General features: G+C 41.9%; 2 protein-coding genes and 1 pseudogene across 2 annotated transcripts; 1 reads left to right on the plus strand and 2 right to left on the minus strand.

Moving 5' to 3' along the window:
- Positions 1-4: 4 nt before the first annotated feature.
- LOC139780442 (sodium- and chloride-dependent GABA transporter ine-like) lies at positions 5-12,722 on the minus strand (annotated as a pseudogene).
- A 3,703-nt stretch (positions 12,723-16,425) lies between these two features.
- Positions 16,426-20,837, plus strand: Cpr17 (cuticular protein 17). The gene is made up of 2 exons (XM_071719058.1): positions 16,426-17,023; positions 19,860-20,837. Exons 1-2 carry the CDS (start codon positions 17,012-17,014, stop codon positions 20,307-20,309), a joined length of 462 nt encoding a protein of 153 aa, XP_071575159.1. The 5' UTR covers positions 16,426-17,011; the 3' UTR covers positions 20,310-20,837.
- A 536-nt stretch (positions 20,838-21,373) lies between these two features.
- Positions 21,374-22,823, minus strand: LOC139780432 (flexible cuticle protein 12-like). Its single transcript, XM_071719060.1, has 2 exons — positions 22,737-22,823; positions 21,374-22,064 (listed from the first exon to the last, which is right to left on the minus strand). The coding sequence occupies exons 1-2, from the start codon at positions 22,746-22,748 to the stop codon at positions 21,681-21,683; spliced, it is 396 nt and encodes a 131-aa protein (XP_071575161.1). The 5' UTR covers positions 22,749-22,823; the 3' UTR covers positions 21,374-21,680.
- Positions 22,824-24,759: the final 1,936 nt, after the last annotated feature.

Genomic DNA, 24,759 nt, shown 5'->3' on the forward strand with positions numbered 1-24,759 from the left:
ACATCGATGCGGCGTAATGATCTATTAGTTGGAAGAAATAAATACCGCCCTGAGGGCAGTCGAGAAATCATTTAGTAAAGGATAAGTGTGTTAGTTTTTTTTTATCACGCGAAGTAAACACCGACTCTCGAGTTTGCCGTTCTTATATTATACCTGCGTAATATTCGGCAGTCCAAATAAGAACGAAACGACGCATATGAGGAGGACCAGCACTTCGTGGCAGAGAAGATGCGGTTCACCCAATTCGGGAAACCGTCTTGGATCGCGTAACGACCACTTCAACAACGGCAAACTGAAATCCCGAGATTTTACATAATACCGTTAAAACATTGCAAAAGCAAACTATTAACGATCTTCGAAATAGAAAGCTTGTTTAAAATACGATTTGCATCCATTAAGATTGAGTAATGTGATTCTGGTATTTAATTTTTCGTTTAATGACTAACGCTGCTTGTATATCTCTATAAATATTTCGCGGGACGATACAATTCGATCACGTAATTGCGTCTGTTTATGGATTAGTCCGTAATCGCACGTGTACACATCGCGTTGCGATAGGAAATAAGGCCTTATCTGTCATATACACTTACTTGACTGTTCAACGAAAGGCAGACCAGCATAAAGAAAAAGAGCACAGCCCAGAGTTGAGAAGCTGGCATCTTGGCTAGCGCTTGCGGATAGATGACGAAGACTAGACCAGGTCCTTGAACGGAAATTATGATTTATCTATAAAATGTCAGGGGGGAGTTAATCCGATGATGTAAAACAGCGGGGGGAGAAAATAGAAAGAACAGGTGCAACGGTCTCGACATCGTGGATTCTGTTACGCGTCTTTTACACCCTTCTCTCCATACGTGCGTGGCACACTTATATGATACTTACATAATTTATCATATTTAACGTGACGTAAACATCATTTCTAATTCTATACGTACCGTCGGTTAGGACATCTTCGACGGACATGTTTTGCTCTAGCGCTATATTGCCGATCGTGGCGAACGAGAATATTCCAACCAGTAGACTACTGAAGGCGTTTATGAGCGAAACGGCGACGGTATCTACGAGGATCGTGTTGTGGAATCGGTTGTAACTCGCGAAACATATCATCGAGCCGAAGGCGATCCCTACAGAATTGAAGACTTGCGCCGCAGCGTTGACCCATACCTAATTAATTAATATCGATATAATTAACTAAAAATTCAAGGTGAAGTACTCTTTTTATCATATACAGAAAGGACATAGTTTTAATTTAAAGTTGAGATATTAATATTTTAAAGCACAATAATGTATATTTATATTTCATTTTTCTACGTATATCTTTTACATTTTACTATTATTTACGTCTATTCTATTATTCATCATATTTCTCTTTCTTGTTAGCCGAGAGATCGATTATGTTACGGTACCTTTGCATCGCCAAGCAATTCCCAGCGTGGATGAAAAAAGAATTGCAGACCTTTCGCGGCGCCCTCCAGAGTGAGGGATCGCGTGAGGAAGAGCACGATTAGGAGGAAAGGCAGCGTTCCTGTCAGGTATCTCACTTGCGCCGATGACTTAATGGACTTCCAGATGGAAAAATACACCATGATCCACGCAGTTATCAAGCACGCCACGAGCTCCCATCTCAAAATTCCCGGTTCTTCGATGCCACTGCTCATTTGCAGGACCTTGTTGCTAAGTAGAAAGACAATTATTCTTTTATTTAATTTGTTCAATTTATTTAATTATTCAATTATTCTTTTTTGAACACTTCGATTTAAAATTGCGACACGCGATTTATAAATTATTTACAGGCGATATGGAAACCAAATATTTTAAATCTTGTTAGAGAGACGACGCGTATAGTAGTACATAATGTTACAATAACAGCTTGAATTAGTTGGTTTAGATTTAAAAAAAGAATTACTCGAAGAACTCCTCGGACGGTGTTCTTGTCAGGTTCGGTTGAGTTCGATTATCGATGGATCCATAACTGGGCAGCCAGCAGCGCGGCGAGTTCCATGGGTTGTCACAACGTGACCATGGTTGCTCCGGTCGGAATGCCGAGAAGAAATAGTAATTGCGTAGGCTATTATCACATTATGGTAGGTAGACATTAAAAACGATATTACGACTGACGATAAACCAGCTCCTACAAAGACAGAAATATACAGACGATAAAACGGCGCTATTTAAGACGTATATTTCGAGGAGGCTCGAGTTAAAATTTCAGGTTTAAATCGCTCAAATTTGCACAAAGAGAAGAGAATAAAGAAGATGAAACGACAATAATTTTAATCCTATTATATACTCGCACTTATTTGTTTCAAGTTAAGCGCACTTTATAACGCTATAAAAATGATCGCGCGAGAAGCTTTTAACAAACAGTCGTTGGGGATTTAATCGGCAATCTGTCACATCGTGGCTTATCCATTTACCTTTCAATAACGGACACACTTGACCTAGGGCGCCGATTGGGCCGCGACGAGTGAACTGTCCGATGCTAAGCTCCATGTATAGCAATGGCACTCCACATACTATGAGTATTAAAAAGTAAGGCACGAGGAACACACCTGAAACGATGCAATCAATGTAAGCGACGTTTCCCCGGTTTATACCGAGCGTATATAATTGTAGGGAACATGGTCTTTCTCTCGAAAAGAAAAGAAGAAAAAAAAGAGAGATTAATCCAGTTAACAGAAAAATATGTCCCAGGTCTCGCCCAGCGTTTCGCTAAACCGAGGTTCGCGCGCGTGTATACGTAATAAATGCCTCGACATTAATCATACTGTGGGTAGCGGCAAGGTCACTGGATGTGACTCTTTATTCGCAATAAACGGTGATCCGTAGCGGCGCTACGGATTACGACTTAATTTGACATGGGGCATTTAGCCGCCGCCGCCGCCGCGAGGACGAGATAGGTGACGATTAGTCAGCCGTTGGCGAGTTTCCTTCAATTGTCAAACTCGCTGATACGACTCACCGAGCGCACGAATCTTACTTGCAGCGATTATTATACGTTCGACTCGATCTCATTTTCTCAGACGGATTCTCGGATATCTGGGACAGTTTGGTCCATTTGCGTAAGCGCTCGACGATGTATTACTGTTCACGCGTGTACAGTGTAATTTCTTTCGCACGGAAAGATGTAAATTAATCCCAGTCGGCGAAACGCTATAGGTACAACGCGTCGCGAGCATAAATCACGCGGCGTTATCCGATCTGTTTTTCTCTGTCGCTTCAATCCTGCAGCCGCGCAACAGCGCGGATGACAGTTTTCATTTAGTTCGATGCAGACGATATACAAAATAATATACGCGATCGTACTCGAAATAAATTATCGCGAGGTATTAAGCGAGGATGCGCGGAGATAACAGAGGGGGCCCGATTCAATGTGACGTATCAATAGTGATATTACGTGCGATTTAATTTCTGGCGAAAATCCAATCGCGTCGCATTACAAGGCGGTTAATGACGCGCACTCGCATTAATATTGTTACAGTTATTCGCTGCAGTATCGTCTTTATCACGAAAATGCAATTTAGTGCTGCGGCAACAATGAATATCGGAGCGTACGCATCTCGCGTGCGCAAGTAGAGCCGCATTATTTCCCCCTTGATTTTCCGGTCTTCCGTTTAATATGTGATTTCGCAAAATTACGTACGCTCTGTATTTTTACAGTAGTACTACGCTATTTGTATAACGAATTAACTTGCCCATGCATGGGCTGTTGAAATTACAGAATAATTTCCAGTTTATTATATGCATGGAAATATATTACGCAAAAGTTACAATTGAATAAAAAATGCTCTTTAATATTCTGCAAATGGAAATAATTTTTGTTGAGAGAAGAGATGCATCACAGGAATCTTTTAATTAATTAATTGATTCAAAAATAGAATTACTTAATTAATCAATGACAATGGATTAATTAATTAATTAAAATGTAACTTTTATCCCTTCTCTTGCCGGATCTAACTACCCTATATTTCTGTTTATATTATAATTATGTTCAAGATCATTCAAGATATAGAGTCAACAATTAAATTAAGATAAATTAAGATAAAGTCAAAGTTATGTTTAGATATCAAAGCGCGACGAAGATCGCGTGTGCGGCACGCGATCGACGCGCATATCTGATTGAACCGAGAGAGATCTGCAATTTTGATACGATCCTCCTAATCCTCGCGCGAATTTAAATCGACGTCGTCCAAGCGAGGCGATAAATCATTTCAATCGTGTAAAACAGATCGCGTTATCCGAGCCGGTTTTCCGGCTCTTTAATTTAGACCGGCAGGCAGAGCGCGCGGGCCGGAACGCCGAGATGATGCTCGGCCGATTATTTCCACCGGTGTCATTGAAATCATTTACCGCGCCCGGCGGCGTAAGCCGTGTTCCGGGCAAGGTCATGTATCAAGTTCCGCGAGCGAGTTGCGCCACGCATCCGGGCTCCGGATGCATCCAGACTTTGAAAATTACCGGCAACACGATACGCGGTCGCGTTGCCCGGGATTGCGAGACAAGCTCGCCGCTGCGCTGCCCTGAATCTGAGGCTCGGCTTACGCAAGACGTTCGCAATAGATTTTCGCATATAAGGATCCGCCTCAATTCGCTCCTTCCGCGACGGGGTTGTAACTTTTCCTTCGCACGGCACGCGCGCGCGCGCGCTAATTTTATTCTATAATGATCGATACTCTTCTCGACTAAGAGGATTAGCTGGTTCAATACGTGCGACAATTTAAGTGTACGTCATTCAGTTACGATTCGCCACGTCGTTCCCGCGATGAAACGTTGGAAGAATATAGGAAGAAGTACTTAAAGAACGTTTTTAAAGGGGAACGACGAAGCGTTTCACGGCGATTATAAGCCGTGCTCCGTGCTCGTAAAAATTGGAGGACGATACCGCGGACTAGAGTTGCTCTGTCAGCCATTTCGTCACTGACGTACTTCGCGATGCGCAAAATAATCGCGTGGCTCTTATCACGGTTATGCTAATCGCGACGAACACGTCGCGACCGTGTTGTCCGTTCCATTTGATATTCGCTTTATTTATTTTGATCTTATAACTACTGGCAACATCAGCGTGAAATCTCTTTTTTTTCCTAGCCCCTCTCGTCTCTCTCTTTCTTGTCTGTATCTCGCTTCGTAGTAAAACTACTTTAACACTTCGTGAAACTGGATACGATATTCACGTCACGATTACACGTAATTTACGTAATAAATTGATGCGTTTATCGCGAGACTCACCGCCGCCACTTTTGTAGCATAAATAGGGAAATCGCCAGATGTTACCAAGACCGACGGAGTAGCTTATGCAGGCGAGGACGAATTCCACTTTATTCGCCCAATGGGGCCTCCTGGGCTGCCGATAATAGCCGGGATCGTCCGCGTCCACGTCGTCATAGCTGGTGCACGTGGAAGCGTCGTCCTCGAAACTGCAAAAAAAAAAATGCCACGCGCGGCGTCAAGCTTTTATATTACAAATGTAGCCGGGGCTCGAACGAAAGACATCCACAGTGCGGAATGCGGAAAGAAAAATTGAGACAGAGCTCCGCCGGGGGGAAAAAATGCTACGAGTTATGACAGTTTAATGGAAAAATAGCAATAACAAGCGTTTTATTAAATATTTCGCCGAGCGAATAATATAATTTAATCTCCAGCAGCGTGTCGCGGAGTGAAAGGATAGGCGCTCGGCGCACGGAGAGGGGCACGCCTCTAAATTCCCGGTCGGAACAATAGATCAGCGCCGCGCGCAGCGTAGGGTCATTGTTGCCCGCGACGATTCTTTTAGGACGCTTAATGATTTCGCGCCTCGTATTGTGCACCTACGGAAACTGCTTAATGCATTATGAAAATTTATTTGACGGAAAATCACACAGAAACGCGCGTCACGCCGTCAGCCGTGCTGCACGCGTGGAGTGGACGTGCCAGCGCCTGCCTGCCTGCCCGCTTGCATTTGCATGACACGCGCTCGTTCATACGCAAGCCCGGTGGCGATCATTAAATATTCATCGTCATTGTTTATAGAGCGGTCGAATTCGAGCGTTACAACGCGATGTGCCGATTAGCGACGGTAACAGTACTGGTATTGCGCGAAATATCACAGAGCCGCTAATTATACCCGGCGACGATTCCGCTCGCGTTCGCGTTCATGGGCGCGGGGCACGCAAACGAGAGCCGATATACCCGGGTTCCTTCCGGTATATCGGCAGCCACCCGCGCTATACCGTGAGTAAAATGTCGCGTGAAATAGCGTGCGACATAAAAACCGACTTTGCGCGGTGCATTATATAAGCGTCAAGATCGAGGAATTTTTATGCGTTTATTGCGCAAATTTGTACTTTACGGTGCGGTGAGCGCAGAAATGGTGTCAGGCCATGGGGCGGCGCGGGCGGCGGAGGGGCCAGGAAAGGGCGGCCGACAATGCTGAAAGATATACGCGACGCACCTGTGTACATTCCCGTTCGTTTTGCAACGGAAAACTAATATACCGCGCCGCGGAAACATTGCGGATACGATAATGTGCCCCGTATACGGTGTGTCAGTAGTTTTTTTTTATTTATTTAAAGAGAAGATATATGTATCGTCATCGCAAATATGACAGTAACGAAGATGGGTGTCGAATGGGTGTCTCCGATCGACCGAGTTTTCGTAGCGAAGAAGAAAATGACTGATTTAAGATGAATTATACTGCACGATGCAATTCTAAAGGCGATGGACGCGATTAGATAATATTATTTATTATTTGAGGATTTTGAGAAATGTATATTTCCAGTTTCTCTATACTTTGCGAATAAATTAATCGAATGAGCTGTGGCGTACCGGAAGTGTACATAGCTGCGATGGGCAGCGCGCTCCGCTTCTTTATTCGCGTTAACGATCTCGCAATGGCGGATATCGTTTTCCCACGCGGGAGACCCGTAATCGCGCGCGCGCGTCGCTTCAAAAACGAGACGTGACGAGGTCTAAATGTAGGACGACGATTACGGGTCGTTTCGAGCGCCGTCCCGTTTCAATGGAAGAAGCGGGACGGAATCGCAACAATATGTCACACCGCACGAGCACACCTACTTACAACAACCGGTGCGGGGTCTTACATTGTACACCTATTATCCACTTACGTCTCCGGGACGATACGCCGGAATTGCAGGCCCTGGATGACGAGATCTGACGGCTTCGCGCCGAGCAGCTTAGACGCGTATCGCATCTCTCGTCACGTACGTAGAATCCGCCGCAGCCCGACGAGAGAGGCGAGGCCCTAATCAGAGTAATCGAAACCGGTCTAACTAGACCGGTCTAATTAATGGGCGAATTCAATTTTCGGTTACGGCGCGGATTCGGCGTCTCTCGCGCGAGCAAAGACCCATTTTCGCGCACTGACATTCGAACTCACCGAAATTATACCGGAAATTATACCGATTTCGATCCCCTGACTTTAATTTACGGACGCGACGACGAATCTGATGCAGCAGCCTCCGCGCTTTAGAGCAGGTCGTGGCAAACGTCGATTAAAGGTGTTTGCAGTAAACTGAGAGCCCCCAATTTCATCGACGTCGATTAACTAACTTGACCCTTGCTCCTTTCTGGATCCTAGTCCTGCCTATCAACAGCGGTCAATTAATATTAATTAATAGCGCGATCGATCCTAAACTCTAAGGTATAATCTCGTATGTCTCGTATAAAATTAAGTAGATATTTTAAAGCTGATTTTAGTGACGAAAACTTAAAAAGAGGTATAAACGTCATAAATATTTATATTTGATATATTTTGTAATATATTTCAATTTATTTTGTTTATATTTCAGCCTTTCTGCATTAAAACTAAATTGATTCTTTTCTACTTTACATTCTTTATTCTCTATTCTCAAAACTGTAACCCAGAAAGGAACGGAAAAATTTAGTTAACCATTGACGATTGACGCGACTGACCTTGAACAGCGCGAAGAAATTTTGCTGCTGCATCAACGCGACGAAGCGAAGTGGTAAATTTGCAATGTGCAATTGACTTGACAATGTGCAATTGACGCGAATTAGGTAAGCCTCCGGAACTTTTTACGGTATCTTTATTGTTCGGAGATAATCGTTAGGATTAGTTACAAAGTGCACTCGAACTGCTGCCACGGAGCTCTCCTACTGAAGGTTGCATCGGGCTGCAGCTTCATTTTTATGCGTCGTGTATGCGGTTCAGTTTATTTATAACGTTTACACGAAGTATTAGGCCTTACGTGAGAAACATATGGGAGACAGAGTTTTTTACACATTTTAATCATGACGCTAATTTACGATCATGATGTGTTTTCAAGCTCGAAGTTAAAGAACACTCGCACGAAGGAATAATTTAATTAAATGCGACGGGGAGAAGAGATTTAAAGCGCAAAGATGTGTCGATTATCTGAATAGTTTGCCAATTTTTAAGATAAAACATATAAGGCCCGATAATTTATTGGAATTGAAGTGTTATCTCAAATGCGCGCCATAATTTTTCTTAAAATAAATCTTGTCTCTGACCCAGTATCGTTTTCGTCAAATATGTTTTCACCAGACGTTACATAAACACAAAAACTTCGATTTTATCTTAATTACTTGTAAAATGTTTCTATAGCATCGTAATTATCTCTTTAAAAACAAATTTATTCTTTAAAAATAAGGTTCTTCAAGAAAATAAGAAGAAATTCAGCGAGATTAATAGCGGATTTCAAGAACACGACAACGCAGAAACTGATCCGTCGTATCTTTTCCGACCAAACTTTTGCGTCTCGTTTTTACGAGACAAGACGCAAACGTAGCCTGATCGTTCCTTTTGTAAAGACATATTGCCTTCGCGCGAAAGCGCACTCACGCTCAGGCGGGCACGCGTGCTCGCTATCACGTGGAGAGATTCACGCGAGGCTGTTTCTTCGAAAGCGCCGAGGCGCAATCGTAAGCAATGTGTCTCACTTACGGCGGCGGATGTACCACGTTAAGCAGCTCCGACGGCGAAGTGGGAACTCTACGTATCGTGAGCTTCCGGCCGTCGGAAGAGCCCAGGCCGATCGACGCCTGCAGGGACCTGATCGAGACCGTGTCGGGGAAGGAACGGCCCTGGCTCCCGTTTGTCTCCGGGTACAGGACGGAGGACCAGGTAGGCGACAGTTGATGGCAGCAGGGACAGTGCTGCTGGTTCTCGTCCATGCTGAAAGTCCTCGGTGGACGCACGTTGCAACAATGATGATGATGCCGTAGCTCGACGCTTCTGGAGCTCGATCTGCCGGGGCTGTGCGGTCCGTTGTCGCGATCCGAACTCGACCCGGACTCGGCCTGATCGATCATCAGCCGTGGCTGCGGCCGCCGACGATGACCTTTATCCCGACGAACGCTCTCAGGACTGTCGTCGCGATTGATCGCCCTTCCGACGTTGTTACCATTATCGGCCGGCACAACGAGGATCTCACGTTCGACGGTGTTCAGTAAACGACCTCTCTCCTCCTCCGAAGACCATTCAGCTTCGATCTCCGGGCGTTTCTGACGCTGATGGCGGATCCTGATTACGTCCGGATCCGTGTCGTCGGATACGTCACCTTCTTCTTCGAACATCGTGCTCATTTTACGCACGGCCTGTTTGCCGTGGAGCTTGCCCTGGGTAGCATCGCCGTGCTTCGGCGGGACGGGCTTACTGCCGTTACGCGCTTCGTCGCTGATGCTGCCGCTGACGCCGCTGTCGTTGTTGCCGCTCTCGGTGTCCATAATCGCATGACCACCTCTATAGACAGAGAGATATATATATATATATATATATATATATACACACATATATATATATACTAAGGAAGGGGAACTATATCTCTTTAGTGTTCTAGAAAAATTGGCAATTATAATACTGCCATTTCGAAAACCAGTTTTTTTCTGGCAGTACCGCTTTAAAATAAAAGAAGGAAATAATAATAGCATTCCAATCTGGTGTTATGCTAAAATCGATGATGAATTACGATTCATCAAAGTGTCAAATAGATATCGGCTTAAACTTCAAACTAATTATATTTGAATTAAACTTTTAGATACATTGCCACATGATAAAATCGTGTGGCAAAATTGGCAATTGGTCCCGTGTATAATATGTACACATGATTCTTCGCAGAATACGCGAATAAAAGAAAAAAGTACAAAAATTATCAAGTAAGTCCAAGTCGAATTTTCAAAGGAAAAATTGACTCCAGCTTTTACCGTGGAATTCAGAATACGTTCGACGATTCTGGAACAACCAGAAAGAAATGAATAAATAACAACGAGGGACGTCAGACCATTGTTCGACCAGGCTTCCGCCGATTTTATAGAAAAGGTAGTAGTGGGCGGCGAGGCGATGGAATACTCGTAGGGTTCAAACGAGAAGAATACGTTGCACCGTATCGAGCAGCACGACCAAAGCGCGTGTTCGGTCAGTCTGCGACTGACCATTGATGAAGTTCCAGCAACGCGTCACTGAAATACTCTATGCTCGCGAAACTAATCATGTACTACGAAAAATTGTTATATAAGTAATAAAAATTAATTTTTGTTATGTATCTCTTCTTTCTCACTTCTCTTACATAGAGATATCTCTCTTATAAAGATTTTTATGAAGTTTACAAAATGTTTGATCTACATATATTTCGTAAATATTCTCGCACGAATGCTCTCCGGATTTTCGATAAAATATTAAATTTAACATGTGTATCCACGAATCGTATTGTACGCAACGCTTACCGGTGCGAACAAGCTTTGAGTGGCGCGAGGAGTGACTCTCTACGGTAGTTCACACGATTAGCATAAATTGTTGAATATATTAGACACGGTGCCGCGACAAATATCGATTCGAAAAATTCGAATCACTGACGATTTAAATTATCCACTGACGAATGAGTCGTTATACCACTAATAAAAATCAACAAGTCGTATTTTATGAAATCATCAAATATCTTCGTGATATAAATGTTTATTACGTCTATTAAAACTAGAACCAAGTAGTTAAGATGACTGGCTTGTGATTTCTTATCAAATTTATAATCCATTTTCTGACACCTTCAGTGACTTTGTTGTAATCACTGTATGTAGATCACTAAATTGATCAATTTACGTCCCCTCTTCTCTTAAAAAAAAAAAGATACGTACATATATTTAAATTTATATGAATATATTTAAATAGTAAAAAAATAGATACACTTTAATCATTGTTAGTCCTATTCTATTATTAATATCGATATTATTAATATCGTTAAATAAATTATTATTGTTAAATATCATTAAAGAATTGCCATTAAAAAGTCGTTCCTCTATAAATATTTAAAATCAGCGAACCTATTCTCGTAGTTTCAAAAGCCTGAATTTTTTATTACTTTCAGCTTATTTTAAGTACCTTGACTATAGATTCTTTAACGTTAGTATTATTTAATTTTACTTTATATTTACCTGTTTAAATTCGATTTTTTTCTTGTTTCTGTTTTACAACACAAAACCCGCTAAAACAACTTTCTTTCGTCTTGACGTAATGACGAGAAACGGCCACGTGACTGCGCGCGTATTCCTTGCAGATACGACCGACTAACGTTGCGCGACTCTTTACGACGCGACGTTCTGATAGCTAGAGATAGTGTCATCGCAGGTGCGCATGGCTATCAATCCAATATGATATGTTACAAAATTCTCGCACACGATAATGTTTACAAATGTCTTACGACGTTCAAACAATTTCCACGCGGGCAGTCATTACGTCAAACAATCGCTGTATAATTATCGCACTGGCAATTTCTTAAATTGCTTAAACAATTATGCTATTTCTCTTTACGATATTGATAAATAACGAAAAATCAAACAAGCAATAGGACAAAAAATCATGGAAAACAACACGCTTTTACACACACACACACACACACACACACACACACACACACACACACACACACACACACACGCGCGCGCGCTATCTTCGCTGCTTCGCCGTGTTTTACACGGCTGTACATCTCGCGCACGAATTTTATTATAATTCGCAAATACTTTCGAGCACTCGGCATTGTTACGTAAGCATCGCGAAAACTATTTGCACTTTCGGTGATGAGAAAAAAAACAAATCGTGCGCCGCGTCAAGAATACGAGGTATCGAGATCGGAGAGAGCGCGCGCTTTTCGGAGCGCGTTGTCGCAGGTAAGCGTCATTCGATGACACTTCCACGCGCGTCACGTGTCACGCGGAGTGCGTTACCTGTCAGATTGCAGCGTGCCTCGAAATCGGGATCGGGCGCGTCTCGACGAGCCGAGCAAAAGTCATCCGCGTATCGCTCGAGTGATAACGAGGCTACATCCACTATGCGCATAACACACACGTACGCACACATGTACGCGCGCGAGCGCACGCGCGCATTTCCCCGAGCGTGTCACGTGCACTATCGTCTGCAGCGCGGCATAGCGCGTGTTCGTTCTGCAATCACTCCGTTTTTCCCCGTTTCTTCTTCTCGGTACGAAACCGCGCGAGGCGCGCGATCGCCTCGGAACAATCGTTTCCGGGCCGCGAAGCGACGACACCGCCGTGAACCCGCGTTTCACGGCGATCCGGGTTCGTGTGTATACGCCCGTGCGTCGCGATCGCCCGCGAATCGTGACACACACACATATACGTACACGCACGGACCGTATGCACGCACGCACGTCACGCACACGCGACACACTGTGCAATACCCACACCGCGACGTCAGCGCTGTTGTACGTGCGTGATTCGCGACGCGTGCATAGTTGAGAGACTCAAGTCCGAATCGTATGACTCGCGTACAACTCGGCCGGTTCTGGAGGGGGAGAGGACCGTGATATCCTCTTCTGGATACGTGCCCACCTCTCTCATGGTCAGCGCGACGAGTATTTAGCGGATCATGTAGGGGGAGGTATATCAACGTGTGCTCGGTCATACGATCAGAGAGAATGATGGACAGATAGATTGAGTCCCGTGTATAATTCGAAGATTTTTTTCAAATTCTGGGGTCAAATCTCGAATACGTATCGGCGAAACGAGAGCGAGGAAAATACGATAACGACTGAGGAGAAAAGAAAAATTGATGTCCAAGTTTCAGGTTGATAAGTCGAACGATATGCGAACGTTCGTTGTCGTGAATTTAAATAATTATTGCAACAAAGTTTTCACTTTCTATTTTTGCATAATTAATTCATCTGCGAATTTACTATTATTTTCCACGTTACAAAACTGAGGGGACGGGGCTTATGATATGTAGAATGCCACGTCTTTTTGTATATTTTAGAATTATATCGTGTCTATTAACACGATTACACAGTAACCGACCAACTTTTAATGTAGGCGATTGACGGCCTCGGATTTTCTTCTCGGCACAAGGTCGCTTTCTCAAGCCCGAAGCGGTTGTCTGTCCGTCGTTAAAGTAACATCGGCATTTACTTATCTTTCTACGGATCTGGTAGAAAGTATAGGCGAAAGAGATTTTATATATATTCTTATAGATAGATTAGGTAACGAGTATTTCTAACACGACTACGTGACAAACTTGATTATTATGCGTGGAACTTCTTTCAAGTTATTAATTCGCTTATGCTAATGAGACTCTGAATAGTCTGAATATAGTAATCAGACTATGGTTCATCCTACGTATAGACAACAAGCGACACACTGGCTTTCGCCTGTTTAATAGCAACCGTATCTACTGCGGTGATTTTAAACCTGCAATGCACGAGGCGATCGTCAAGTTGCGTTTTGCTCAATACGCAGACAGTACAGCAACGAATCATGAAATTCTATCGTTTATGTAATATTTTAATTACTTTTTATTTTATTAAAGAATATTATTTCGTTTTTATCCTAATGTTTTTTATGAAAGACAATAATAAAAAACCCTTCTAAAATATGTAAAGATTATTTAGACTATTAGATTAGTTACATTATTAGATAGATTATTAGATAGATAGAACAAGTTATCCTTGATTTATCTTTCTAAATAAGATACTTTCCAGAATAATGTTTAAAGAAGATGTGAAACGTTGACATAAAAGATAAAACTACAATATATGTATACTTTAGATTTTGTCGAGAAGAAGGATCAAAAGAAATGTGAGTTTTTCAGTTTCAACTTAGGTGAAATATTTAATCGTTATAAATTTCTCTATACAGTACACGTACAGTTTATTCATTTTGTAAGTCTAACTAAGACTATGATTTATCTATAATAATTATGTATTAACAGCAACACAGACACATTTCTAAACTAAACAACATCATGCAAATAATTTTATTATATTTGCAAATAAGAATTACCGTCTGAAATCTCATAAAAACTCGTGAGTCACAAGGCTGTACATTAAAAAAAAAAATAAGTAACGGAATATCGACGGATGTTTTAATCTATATACCTTAAGTGGTTTTCCCATTCGGCTCACGCCCCGTTTAACGAAGGTTCCGTTTCCTTTCACCGCGATTCCTTTTACGTGATAAACATTGATTATCGCGTAATACCCTTGTCTACACGTGCACTCGCGGCCGCGCGCGCGCGCGCGTTACCATACGACTGGTAGGATCACTGGGCCAAGGACCAGCCTGGTGGCTGTCTGTGGATTCAATTCCCACGGAAGACCGGGTAACGGGTGCTTAAGACGCCGGTGTCATTACCCTAGGGTTAAGTGACAGGTACAATTGAGCGTAACCTTTGCTTCCCTCGCGTCCAAAGAGGGAAAAATAGGTATATCCGCGTGATTAGAATTTTAGCGATTCACCGTTAGGATTGCGTCGATCAGCCGTGGTAACATAGATTATGTTTACACATCAGCGGGTTATAACTCAGTTTAATAACTACCGTGTACTATCCGATCCAAAATTTTTTCTTTTTTTGATTATATAATAATTATTTAAATATAAAAATTAAATATTTTGATACTCTAAACATTTTAATCAATCTTTGATATACATATATATATATATACATATATATATATATATATATATATATATATATATATATATATGTATATATATATGTATACTAAAAGTCGTAGTTTAAGTATCACAAAAGTCTCATATCTAAATGATCATTATGACCATAAGGAAAAAAATTTTTTGATCGGATAGTATACGATAGTTATTAAACACTGGGTTATAAGCCGCTGTGTAAACGTAATCATAATTGTTGATTTCATAACAAAACCTTCGCCGTAAATTCGTAATGTCACTGAAAACTCGAAAAAATTTTTAAATGATGAGCGCAACAAACGGGACAAGAATGAACTCGCGGTGGTCGCGTTAGAAGGTGTCCGCGTTACTCGATTTGCATATATCCAAAGTCTGGAGACCAATCCAAATTTTCGGATCACGGCGCACGAGAGGCCTTTCACGATAGGGCACCGCGCGCGTTCGTTTGCATCTGACATTCAAACCCACGTGGAATATTTTTTTAATTTCTCGAATAATCCCAGTCATTGTCTGGGCTCGCGAACGCGCCCATCTGTCTGACGCCGTGGTTTTACCGAAAGATAGAGATTTCTATTCCGAGACCGATTGTACGTCCCAAAATTTATATGATAATAAAGGTTGCCTCGACATTTCCTTGAGGCGCAACACAACACTTACGTCATGTGGCATGAAAAAAGAAACACTCTAACGTCGTCGAATTTCAGTCTTTTTCGTATCCCAACGGCGGCAACGGCGTAATGCCCGTATCACACTAGCGATTGGCGATTGCGTCTACGTTTGCGTTTACGTCTCTTGACCAATCAGAAAGTAGCTGCTGGCGATTGTGATTCGCGATTTCCGTTCTGATTGGTTAAAAGACGTAGACGCAAACGTAAACGCAATCGCCAATCGCTAGTGTGATACGGGCATTAATGATTTCCGTTCGCTTCGTGGAGATCTTTCCCGCGAAAGCCGCGGACTTGGAAGAAAACGATACGAGTTGTCTCTTGACCTGCCACGACGATGTATGGCTGTCTGAAATCTAACAAGATCGTAAAACAGTTGTAAAATCGTTCGGTAAATCATTCGCTGATCCGTACAAGTCGCCGCCGCGTTTTAGCTGTCGGAGTGCACGTCAGCAATCAGACAGACATTAATTAATCTTCCCGCTTGTCGCGAAACGCATACACGCGCGTTTGCATCATCTAATCCTCAACTCGCAGATGTACCGGTTTAAATCTCCGATATCGAAATATTGCGCGAGAAGCATAATAATGAACATTGCAGAATCGAACCAGTTCATTTCTCTGAGAAGATAATCGATTTTTTTTCTCTCTCTTTCTCTCTTTCTCTCGACTTCATTCATTCGTTCATTCTCTTTCTATCTCTTTTCCTCTTTCTTCCTCGACGCGCGCGAGCGACGACGATCCCGCGTGATCGCCCCGAGCCGCAAACCGAAAAAGAGAAGTCGCCGAGTCCCCGAGTCCGCGGGTTGCGCAAGGCGGTCGCCTCGTGTGTCATTACGTAAGGGCGAAAACTGCAGACCGCGCGGACTGTCGTCGTCGCTGCGACCGAAGAGGAAAATCTCCAGCCCGGAGTATAATTGCGCGCGTAGTCGGACGCGCGCGGCGCGCGCCGGTGCCTGCAGGTGGTCCCCGCAGGTTTTCCGCAGGTGGGCGCAGGTGGAGACCGCACGCCGTGGCCGCGACGGTGACACCCGTGTGCCCCCCAAGCGGGGGTGCCGTCGAGAGCCGCTTCCCGGCGTGTGCTCCCGATCTAGAGCTCTCTTAGAGGGAGCAACGCACAGGCGGCCGCGCCGAAATAAACTTTCCCGGGTTATGTAAAGGCTGGCGTCTCCGCATCGTGGACTGCGCCGGTATAAAGGTCGGCTCTGCCCCCAACGGTCCAAGAGTTGCTCGCGAACTTCACGCCGGCAACCATCGGGAGAGGCGAGAGCTCTACATGTGACCGCTTGCTCGTGGTGCCGCCTTGCCTTCTTTTTTTATTTGTCTAACGTCGTCTATTCCGCTCGAACGCGCTGCACCCACTCGGCTCGGGAACGCTCCTCGTTTTCTTTCTTTCGCGTACCGCGATCGTATAAACGCGCGATCATCGTCGAGCCGGCAGCATGCGTGCCCTGGTAAGTCTGCTCTTCTTCGAAGGCTGTCTTGGATCCTATAACGTGAAATAAAAAAAATATTCAAATTTTCCTGATTCATTTCCGATGATAAACTTTTGGATTTCCAAATTGTAATACAGTCCACTCGATATGCGATAAACATAACGCGCTGAATGACTAATATATGAAAAGAGCAAGAAAAGAAAATAGAAAATCAATATTATTTTTTCTTCTCTATGGCAAATATGACCGATACGGTTTGTAATTAAAAAGTTAAAATAAAATTAAATTGGATAAAGTTTTTCCAGGTTTCTTTCTTTCTCGTTCGGATATTTATAAAATCTGTATGTATTTTACGTAGAAAAGATGTAATAATATTTTTGTTCTAACGAATGCATGGAGAGCTAACTTTCACGTAACATGTGCATGAATATAAGTTGCAATTTTACTGGGACTCTGTTCAAGGAAAAGCTTTTATGTGTAGCACAGATAAAGTATATGATGTGCCACTGCATTTTTGTAACTTTACGAGGCTTTGCGTATCTGGGTCACGGGGAAATACACATAAATTACACACATACGGATGTAAAATATACGCGATATTTTATATTTGATCCTGCACATATAATATTAAGCGTTACATTAAACTTTGACAATATGAGTAAAATAGATTACCTCGAGCTCGTATTCATTTCGCTATCATTAATCTATACATCCCAGATTGGCGTTATTAAACAATGCATTTTATTTATTGTTTAAAAGTCATTTATGCCGGTCTACTTTCGTTATATTTTACCGTTACGATAAATCGTCTGGTTAAAAAAACCGTCAATAAAAACGCGCGCAATAATTTCTCTTTGCGACAGTCTTTCGCGAAAAAAAAAATGGAGAACGCATTCAATTTTCGCATATATTTCCGCATTAGTCACACTCCGTGCATTTAATTTCCATAACAATAAACACGTTCGATCATTGATTTCTCTAAATCGAAGTCGAAGTTGATCGCCCGTACATATTTATGAGCGGCTGTGCGTGATTTAACGTTACGTACGCGTATACGGTATGGGCTATTCATCATCGTATACGAAAGTTACGCGGCGCAAAACAAGCCATTACAACATTGCGTAATCTATTTAAATTACATAACTCATTAAATCTGTGAAGCTCGGATAATGGCAATATTGTCGCGCGAATCTTGCACCGATGATGACGGCTGACCATGACGAACGAGCCGTTAATTTGCATATACATACATATTTTCTAATTGTTCACTTTCTCTGTAGAAAGCACAAGTTGGCTGATTGATCGAGGCATCTGTTCGGTATCTTAGCGATATTATTGTTGATCAACAATGTTACCGCGAATCCTGTCAGTTTCCCACGCGAGTTGATCATATACTTTATATCAACGTATAAAAAGCGCCTTGAGCGAATAAAAATCACAATAGAATGTCAAAAGTGCAAAATACTGTAAAATATAAACTGAGAAACGTTGAAACGTTAAAAACCATTTTTGTTTAATAACAAAGACTTGAATAATACTTTATTTTTATATAATTATTTCTATAACCCATTCGGTAATTCTCAATGAATTGAATCTAAATTGCAATGATTAATCCTCAGTATTGTTAATATTAATTATTATTATATTATTAATGTTATTAATAATATTAATATTACGAGATTATGATTCGTCACATCAAACTACGCGTTCATTTACAATATTTACATAGAACGCGATTGTTCGCGCCGCACGGTGAATGGTGGCGGGGAATGTACCAACTAAAAACCGGCACAAAACGAATCGGTCTCGGTCACCGGATGCTAATAATCGAAGACTGTGTCTATGGGAAAAAGTCACGTTCGATCGTGAGCAACGTAATACGGCGTCATTAGCGCGAGGTACCCCTCCCGTTCCCCTTACCGATCACAATCGTGACCTACCTACCGACACATTCATCTTGTCCTGACCTTTCGCGGGGAAAGGTATCTCCCGGCGGCTTTACATGACGAGGATTAAAGCACCCGGCGTGCAGACGCGCGCCGGTTCTCGCTTCGACCGTGCACCGTCACCAACATCGCGGAGTATCTCCTGGAAATGGAAACAGCACGTCCCGATCGAGCCAATCTCTCGCTCTGCTGGAACGAAATCATTCCGATTAATTTGCTCGCGAATTTGCCCATTGAGATATTTGCGAGATAACGCGAGCCATTTGTTCCCGATTATTTTATGCAGCCTTTACACCTTCGAGAAGTCTATAAAAGTGAATTTAGTGTGATCGTAAACGCTCGTCGCGGAAAGTCTGCATATTTATCAACTCAAACAGCGATGAGCGCGAATCCGTCGGCGAGAAGGACGCCCGGTGTCATCGTCGCTTCATCCTGAAAATAACGCCTTGTCCATTATTCATTTACGACGATGATGTAATTAACTCGGTAACAGCGTCCGTAAAAACCGTCAATCAACTCCTCGAATCATTTTTTTACGGATAAACTTCTTAATCTAAGAATTACGCGAATTCCAATTTAAAAATTGCAAATTTAATAGAATGCGCACAAAGCGATTGATGCGAATTTAAAAACAAATTGTGAAAACGAATTTGTATTACTTCCAACATGAATGATTAAAAAGGTTATCGATCAAATCACTGTACAAGAAACCATTTACACAAATCTCTCATTAATCTCTCTCAATCTTTTATTTTACAAACTATAAGCGAGTCCTGAGTCATAATAAGTTTTAACGAAATGTGAGTAACCAACGCTAATCGATTTCAAGACTCGCGAAGATATATTTTTAATACAGACAATTCAGATATAAGAACAGAAGATATTGACTTTCACTTCTTTGCTTTCAGTTGTTAGCGGCCCTTTTCGGGTTCGTCCACGGCCAACAGTACTTCCAGGACCCGGAGAAGATCGTGAGCTACTCGCGCGATCTCGGCGACACCCGCGGCCATTATTCATTCTCCTACGAGACCGAGGGCGGTATACTACAGCGGGAGAGCGGTAGCCGCAAGTACGCCGGCACCTCCGACGAGACGCAGCTGATACAGGGTTCCGTGCAGTACAACGCGCCGGACGGTACCCCGATCGCCATGAGCTGGACCGCCGACGAGTTCGGCACCCAAGTGTCCGGCACCCACATTCCCACCCCGCCGCCGATTCCACCGGCGATCCAGCGTGCCCTCGAGTGGATCGCCAAGCAGCCCACCACCCCGGAGCCGATCGAGAAGGACAATCCGACGCAGAACGCGGTCCCCCGCGACAACCGTCAATATCGATTATCCTCGAATAAACGAAACTGAACGCGCGCGCTCGCGCAACGTATTATAGCGTTAAGTCCGTCCAACGCCACTGCCCATCCCTCCTGCCGCTTTATACGATACGATGCTTTTAATAATAAATTGTATACTTTTATAGAAATTCCTGCGAGAGTACTGTCTCCGTGGAAATGTATTTTGGCGGGAGTTACGTCTTTACGTGCTACAGCATTCCCGTGTCAGGGGTGGTTTTAATAGATAATAGCGAGCCATTCTATTCTCGTATGCTTTCTCGTAGTTTGCACATGATCTCATAATCAAACGCATATGGTAGACCGTTTTAAAGAGACGAATCGTCTTTTGTGTTATATAAACACATTTGTCTTCTGTCACTTTTTTGTCATTGTCGTCTAGAACTGAACTGAATGATATACATTCGATATATGTATACATTCAAGCGTATGTAAACAATGGCATAAATAAGTGAGTATTGATGGAGCTGAGATTATTTAAGCGCACTTCATTTTTTTACATGTACCTGCCTTTTCTCGAAATATAAGTTTTGTCGAACAAGTCTCTAGTCTGCACAATCGTTATATTCCTATAAGCTATTTATTACCTTATAAGCGAAGGCAATAAATGGACTGCATTTATTCATTTCTTATACGCGCATTATCATAATTTAGTCATGCAAATTTTGTCCTTGATCATTTAAATAATGCGTGCTCTTTGCAAATTAACTTATTGCTACCTGGTTTATGGAATTGCGCCTAGGAATTTTATTTTGACGTAAAGCGTAGCTCAAAATGTCAAAGGATTAATATTCGAGATTAATATTCGACATGGAGACGCTAATTATTGCCACTATTCATTATCGAGATATTGTTGCATTGTATCTCCATTAAGCAATAGATCTTAAAAGAAGTTTTTGAAAAAAATGACGCACGTGCTCGAAAAAATTTGCTCACCACGCGCCGAACTTTCCATAACTTCGTAAGCGTTCCAACGCCTCGCTAACGCCGTTCTCGTTAAAAATATCGTTAACGTGATTAATGAACCGAACAATTCGTTTGTCTACTCATTCCACCCCGGATGAAGGCCAACAAGACTTGCACATCGACGAAATTTATTTACAGCATATCATCGAAATACTGTCCTTATACAGATATTGTACAAAAAAAATTACAGAAATTTATACAGGCGCACATAAATATAGAAATAATTACGACGTGAAGGACCGAGTCTCTCGAAATTGTCGATCTACACACGGGGATTAAATATCCCGTCAATCCTCAGGTATGACCACGATCAGTTTCCCACCAGGTTTCTCCCGATCGTCCCGTTTTCTCGAGTTGACTCGCCTTGACTCGCCAATCCTATATCCTCCTTCCGTCACACAATTTTATTCGGTATTCTTTAGTGCTCTTCGTTCTCCTCGGGGTGTTCGGCGATGTACTGAAGGGCCTTTGCGATTAGAGGTGGTACCGGGGGCGCGGTGGGCAAATGAGCACCCTCTGGCTGGAATCCATTCTCGTTGGCTACGTACGAGATTTGGTAGGTCTGGCCGTCGGCGTCGGTATAGCTGAAGCTGCCGTGTGCCTCCAGGGCCTCGCTGTCGGTACCGACATTGTTGAGATGACCCTCTTCCTGAGCCTGAATTCCGTTACCGGTCTCGTAGCTGTAGTTGTAGGATCCGTCGGGGTTGGGCCCGTCCAGGGCTTGCTTGAGGATGGGGATTAGAGTGGTGTTGTCGACGGGGGCGGCGAATGCCACTGCCACGAGGGCGCACAAAGCAATTACCTGGAAAAACAAAGAATCACGCAATGCTTTGAGTCTGTATTATTTTACTTTTAAACTTTTATTTTATTTTTGCGTTAGAATAAAGAAAATTTCTCCCGAAAAATTTTACCGATAAGTAATAGAGTATTGAAAGAGCAAAAATATTATCAACATAATTTATTCTCATTTTACACAATACATAGTATGGTGAAGCATTTTATATCTCTATCTAATAATTTACAATATCCGTTATATATGACAACAAAATATATTGATTAGTCTACGTAAAATTTTGACGTTAAATGCCTTTTTATTGTTAGAAGGGAATTTTATAAAGAGAAAATGTAGAAAACAAATTAATGGTTTGACTTACTTTTTGTATTGATTATATACCTTGTAATATTTGTTATAACGCTTGTTCTTATTAACTTTAATTTAAATTTTTAACTACACGGTTTGTGAGCAGTAAACATTAAATAATTTAACATAACAAAGATCCTTGATTATATTTTTAAGTTAAAGTTAAAATTTTGCACTATGATTGTCTGATCGAGACAAATCGCTTTGAACGATTTACTCAATCGAAAGGCACTCAAATTACAAAAATATCGCAGATTCGAGATCATGTCTATGGGTATCTCGTGCCACTTGCGTTACGTAACATCTTTTATCCGCACAAAAACTCAAACTCACCAATGGATTCATGTCGAAAGAAAGAGATATATTTTATTTCCCCAGCTGCCAAACTCGGAAGCTTCTCATGCACTGACTTAATATCTCATGCACGTCTTCCGCTTTATATATCCTCCATCCGAACATTCGGGGACCTTCTGGTAATACCTTATTTAGGCTCCCCTCCATCCCCTGGGTCCCCTTGTTCGTTCCCCCCACTCGAATGAGTCGCAGTATCATCCGAATTTTGCGGATGAGCCGAACGCGCACACACGCACACCGCTTGCTCTTCTCTTGGAGGACTTGAGGTCATACATGTGCCTAAAACCGCAAAAGGTCAGCGTATCAATTTAGTAAAGAGGTGAACTCACCCGCTTAGGATAGGACAAAATAATTCTGTCATCATGAAAAAAATAGCGTGGACTTTAGCAGCTTCAGCAAAATTAGCGGTTGAAAATCATGACAGTTGCCGGAGAAATTATGACCAACGCTCTATATGTTCGATAAAAATTCGCGTTTTAAAAGTTACCGCAAATATGTGAGGATACGTCAAATCTATAATCAAGAGTGAGATATCAATGCGAGCAGTAATATCGCACAAAATATATATAATAATTACAACATATTAAAACAAAATACTTTACTTATAAAAAATATTTTTCTGAAAAATATTATTCGATAAAGAGAGCGATTTACCTCACTTCACCGATTTCTTTTTTAATTGTCTTTTTTAACACTATTGTATATACGAGTTGGATAATGGATATCTCTAAATTCTCTACATACTTTAAAAAACGAATATCTACCTATGCTGACAAATATTTCTATCTATATTTAAAAAACATTTTTGAAAGAATGTATAATATGCTACAAGTTTTTTATGATTCTTATCGATAAACATGATCTCATTTCTCAGTCAGGAATTTATCTTTTTACTATTTCTCATAGTTTGCATTTTTATGATCTGTCAACGCTAGCTAATTTGCAATGCAGCGTTCACTTTGATTATCATGTGTGTGTAAAGTGCCTATTTTCAAACCTTAATTATGCAGGAAATTTTTCATATCCATTTGGAAAGAAAGTTTATACAATCCTATAAGTCTTTTCAAATAATTTCTTTTGTGACTGTTACAACTGTTATTACGTCAATCACGATTAAACGTAACGATTCTGATATTTCTGAATATACATTTAAACTAAAAAAAAAAAATTTGTTCTTTAATTATACATGAGATTTTTAAAAATGCAAAATAAAAGAAAATATCGTAACTGCTGCTAAAAGCAGATGACGTCATAACAGAGTTTTTTTTGTCCGAAAAGTTGCAACTGCCGATGATGAACACGTCATCATTGGAATATAAAAAAGACTGATACAGCTGTGCTAAAGGACAACTCGTGACCATCGGGAAATCCACGTATTCATGATATGTTAAAAACAGCGCGGTAAGATATCAATTGCAATATAAATCATCATATTTAAATTTGGCTACTGAAACTACTCCCGTATAACGCTCGCGATATTTCTCTCGAATATTAGTTAACGAACGAACGTCTCGCGTATGTCGGTTAAGCAAGGAATTCCGAAAGTACAGCGAGTGTCCTACGAATCGTCTTCGTCGTTCGTGAACACGTAAGTGTCGTTAATTTTCTCGCGTAAGTAGGTACATAAGTATTAGCCTACGCTCGCGGCACAAGTGAAAGAGCGATCATTAGGTTTGTCAAACCATCCGTTGCTACCGTTCGCAACGGCACGATCTCGCTTGGTCACTATTTACAGATTGCTTCGGTCGAACAGCATATTATTCCGCGCGTTTATTCCGGTGGCTGAATTCATGGCCGAGTGGCTCGCAAAATATGTTAGTCGGTGTAGCGGGAAGTGACAACTTATCGAATGCAATTGGCATGTATCTCTGCGTTAAATGCGTGCATTAAACGCATATATTTTATTTTGCTCGAAATATTATATAATCTATAATCAAAATATTATATTATATAATCGAGCAGTACGAAAATATATATATTCACCGTTTTGTGTTCAATTATA

This window comes from Temnothorax nylanderi, unplaced genomic scaffold (assembly GCF_030848795.1).
Source record: "Temnothorax nylanderi isolate EJ_2023f unplaced genomic scaffold, tnyl_v1.0 TNYL_tig0278_pilon, whole genome shotgun sequence".
Taxonomy (NCBI): domain Eukaryota; kingdom Metazoa; phylum Arthropoda; class Insecta; order Hymenoptera; family Formicidae; genus Temnothorax; species Temnothorax nylanderi.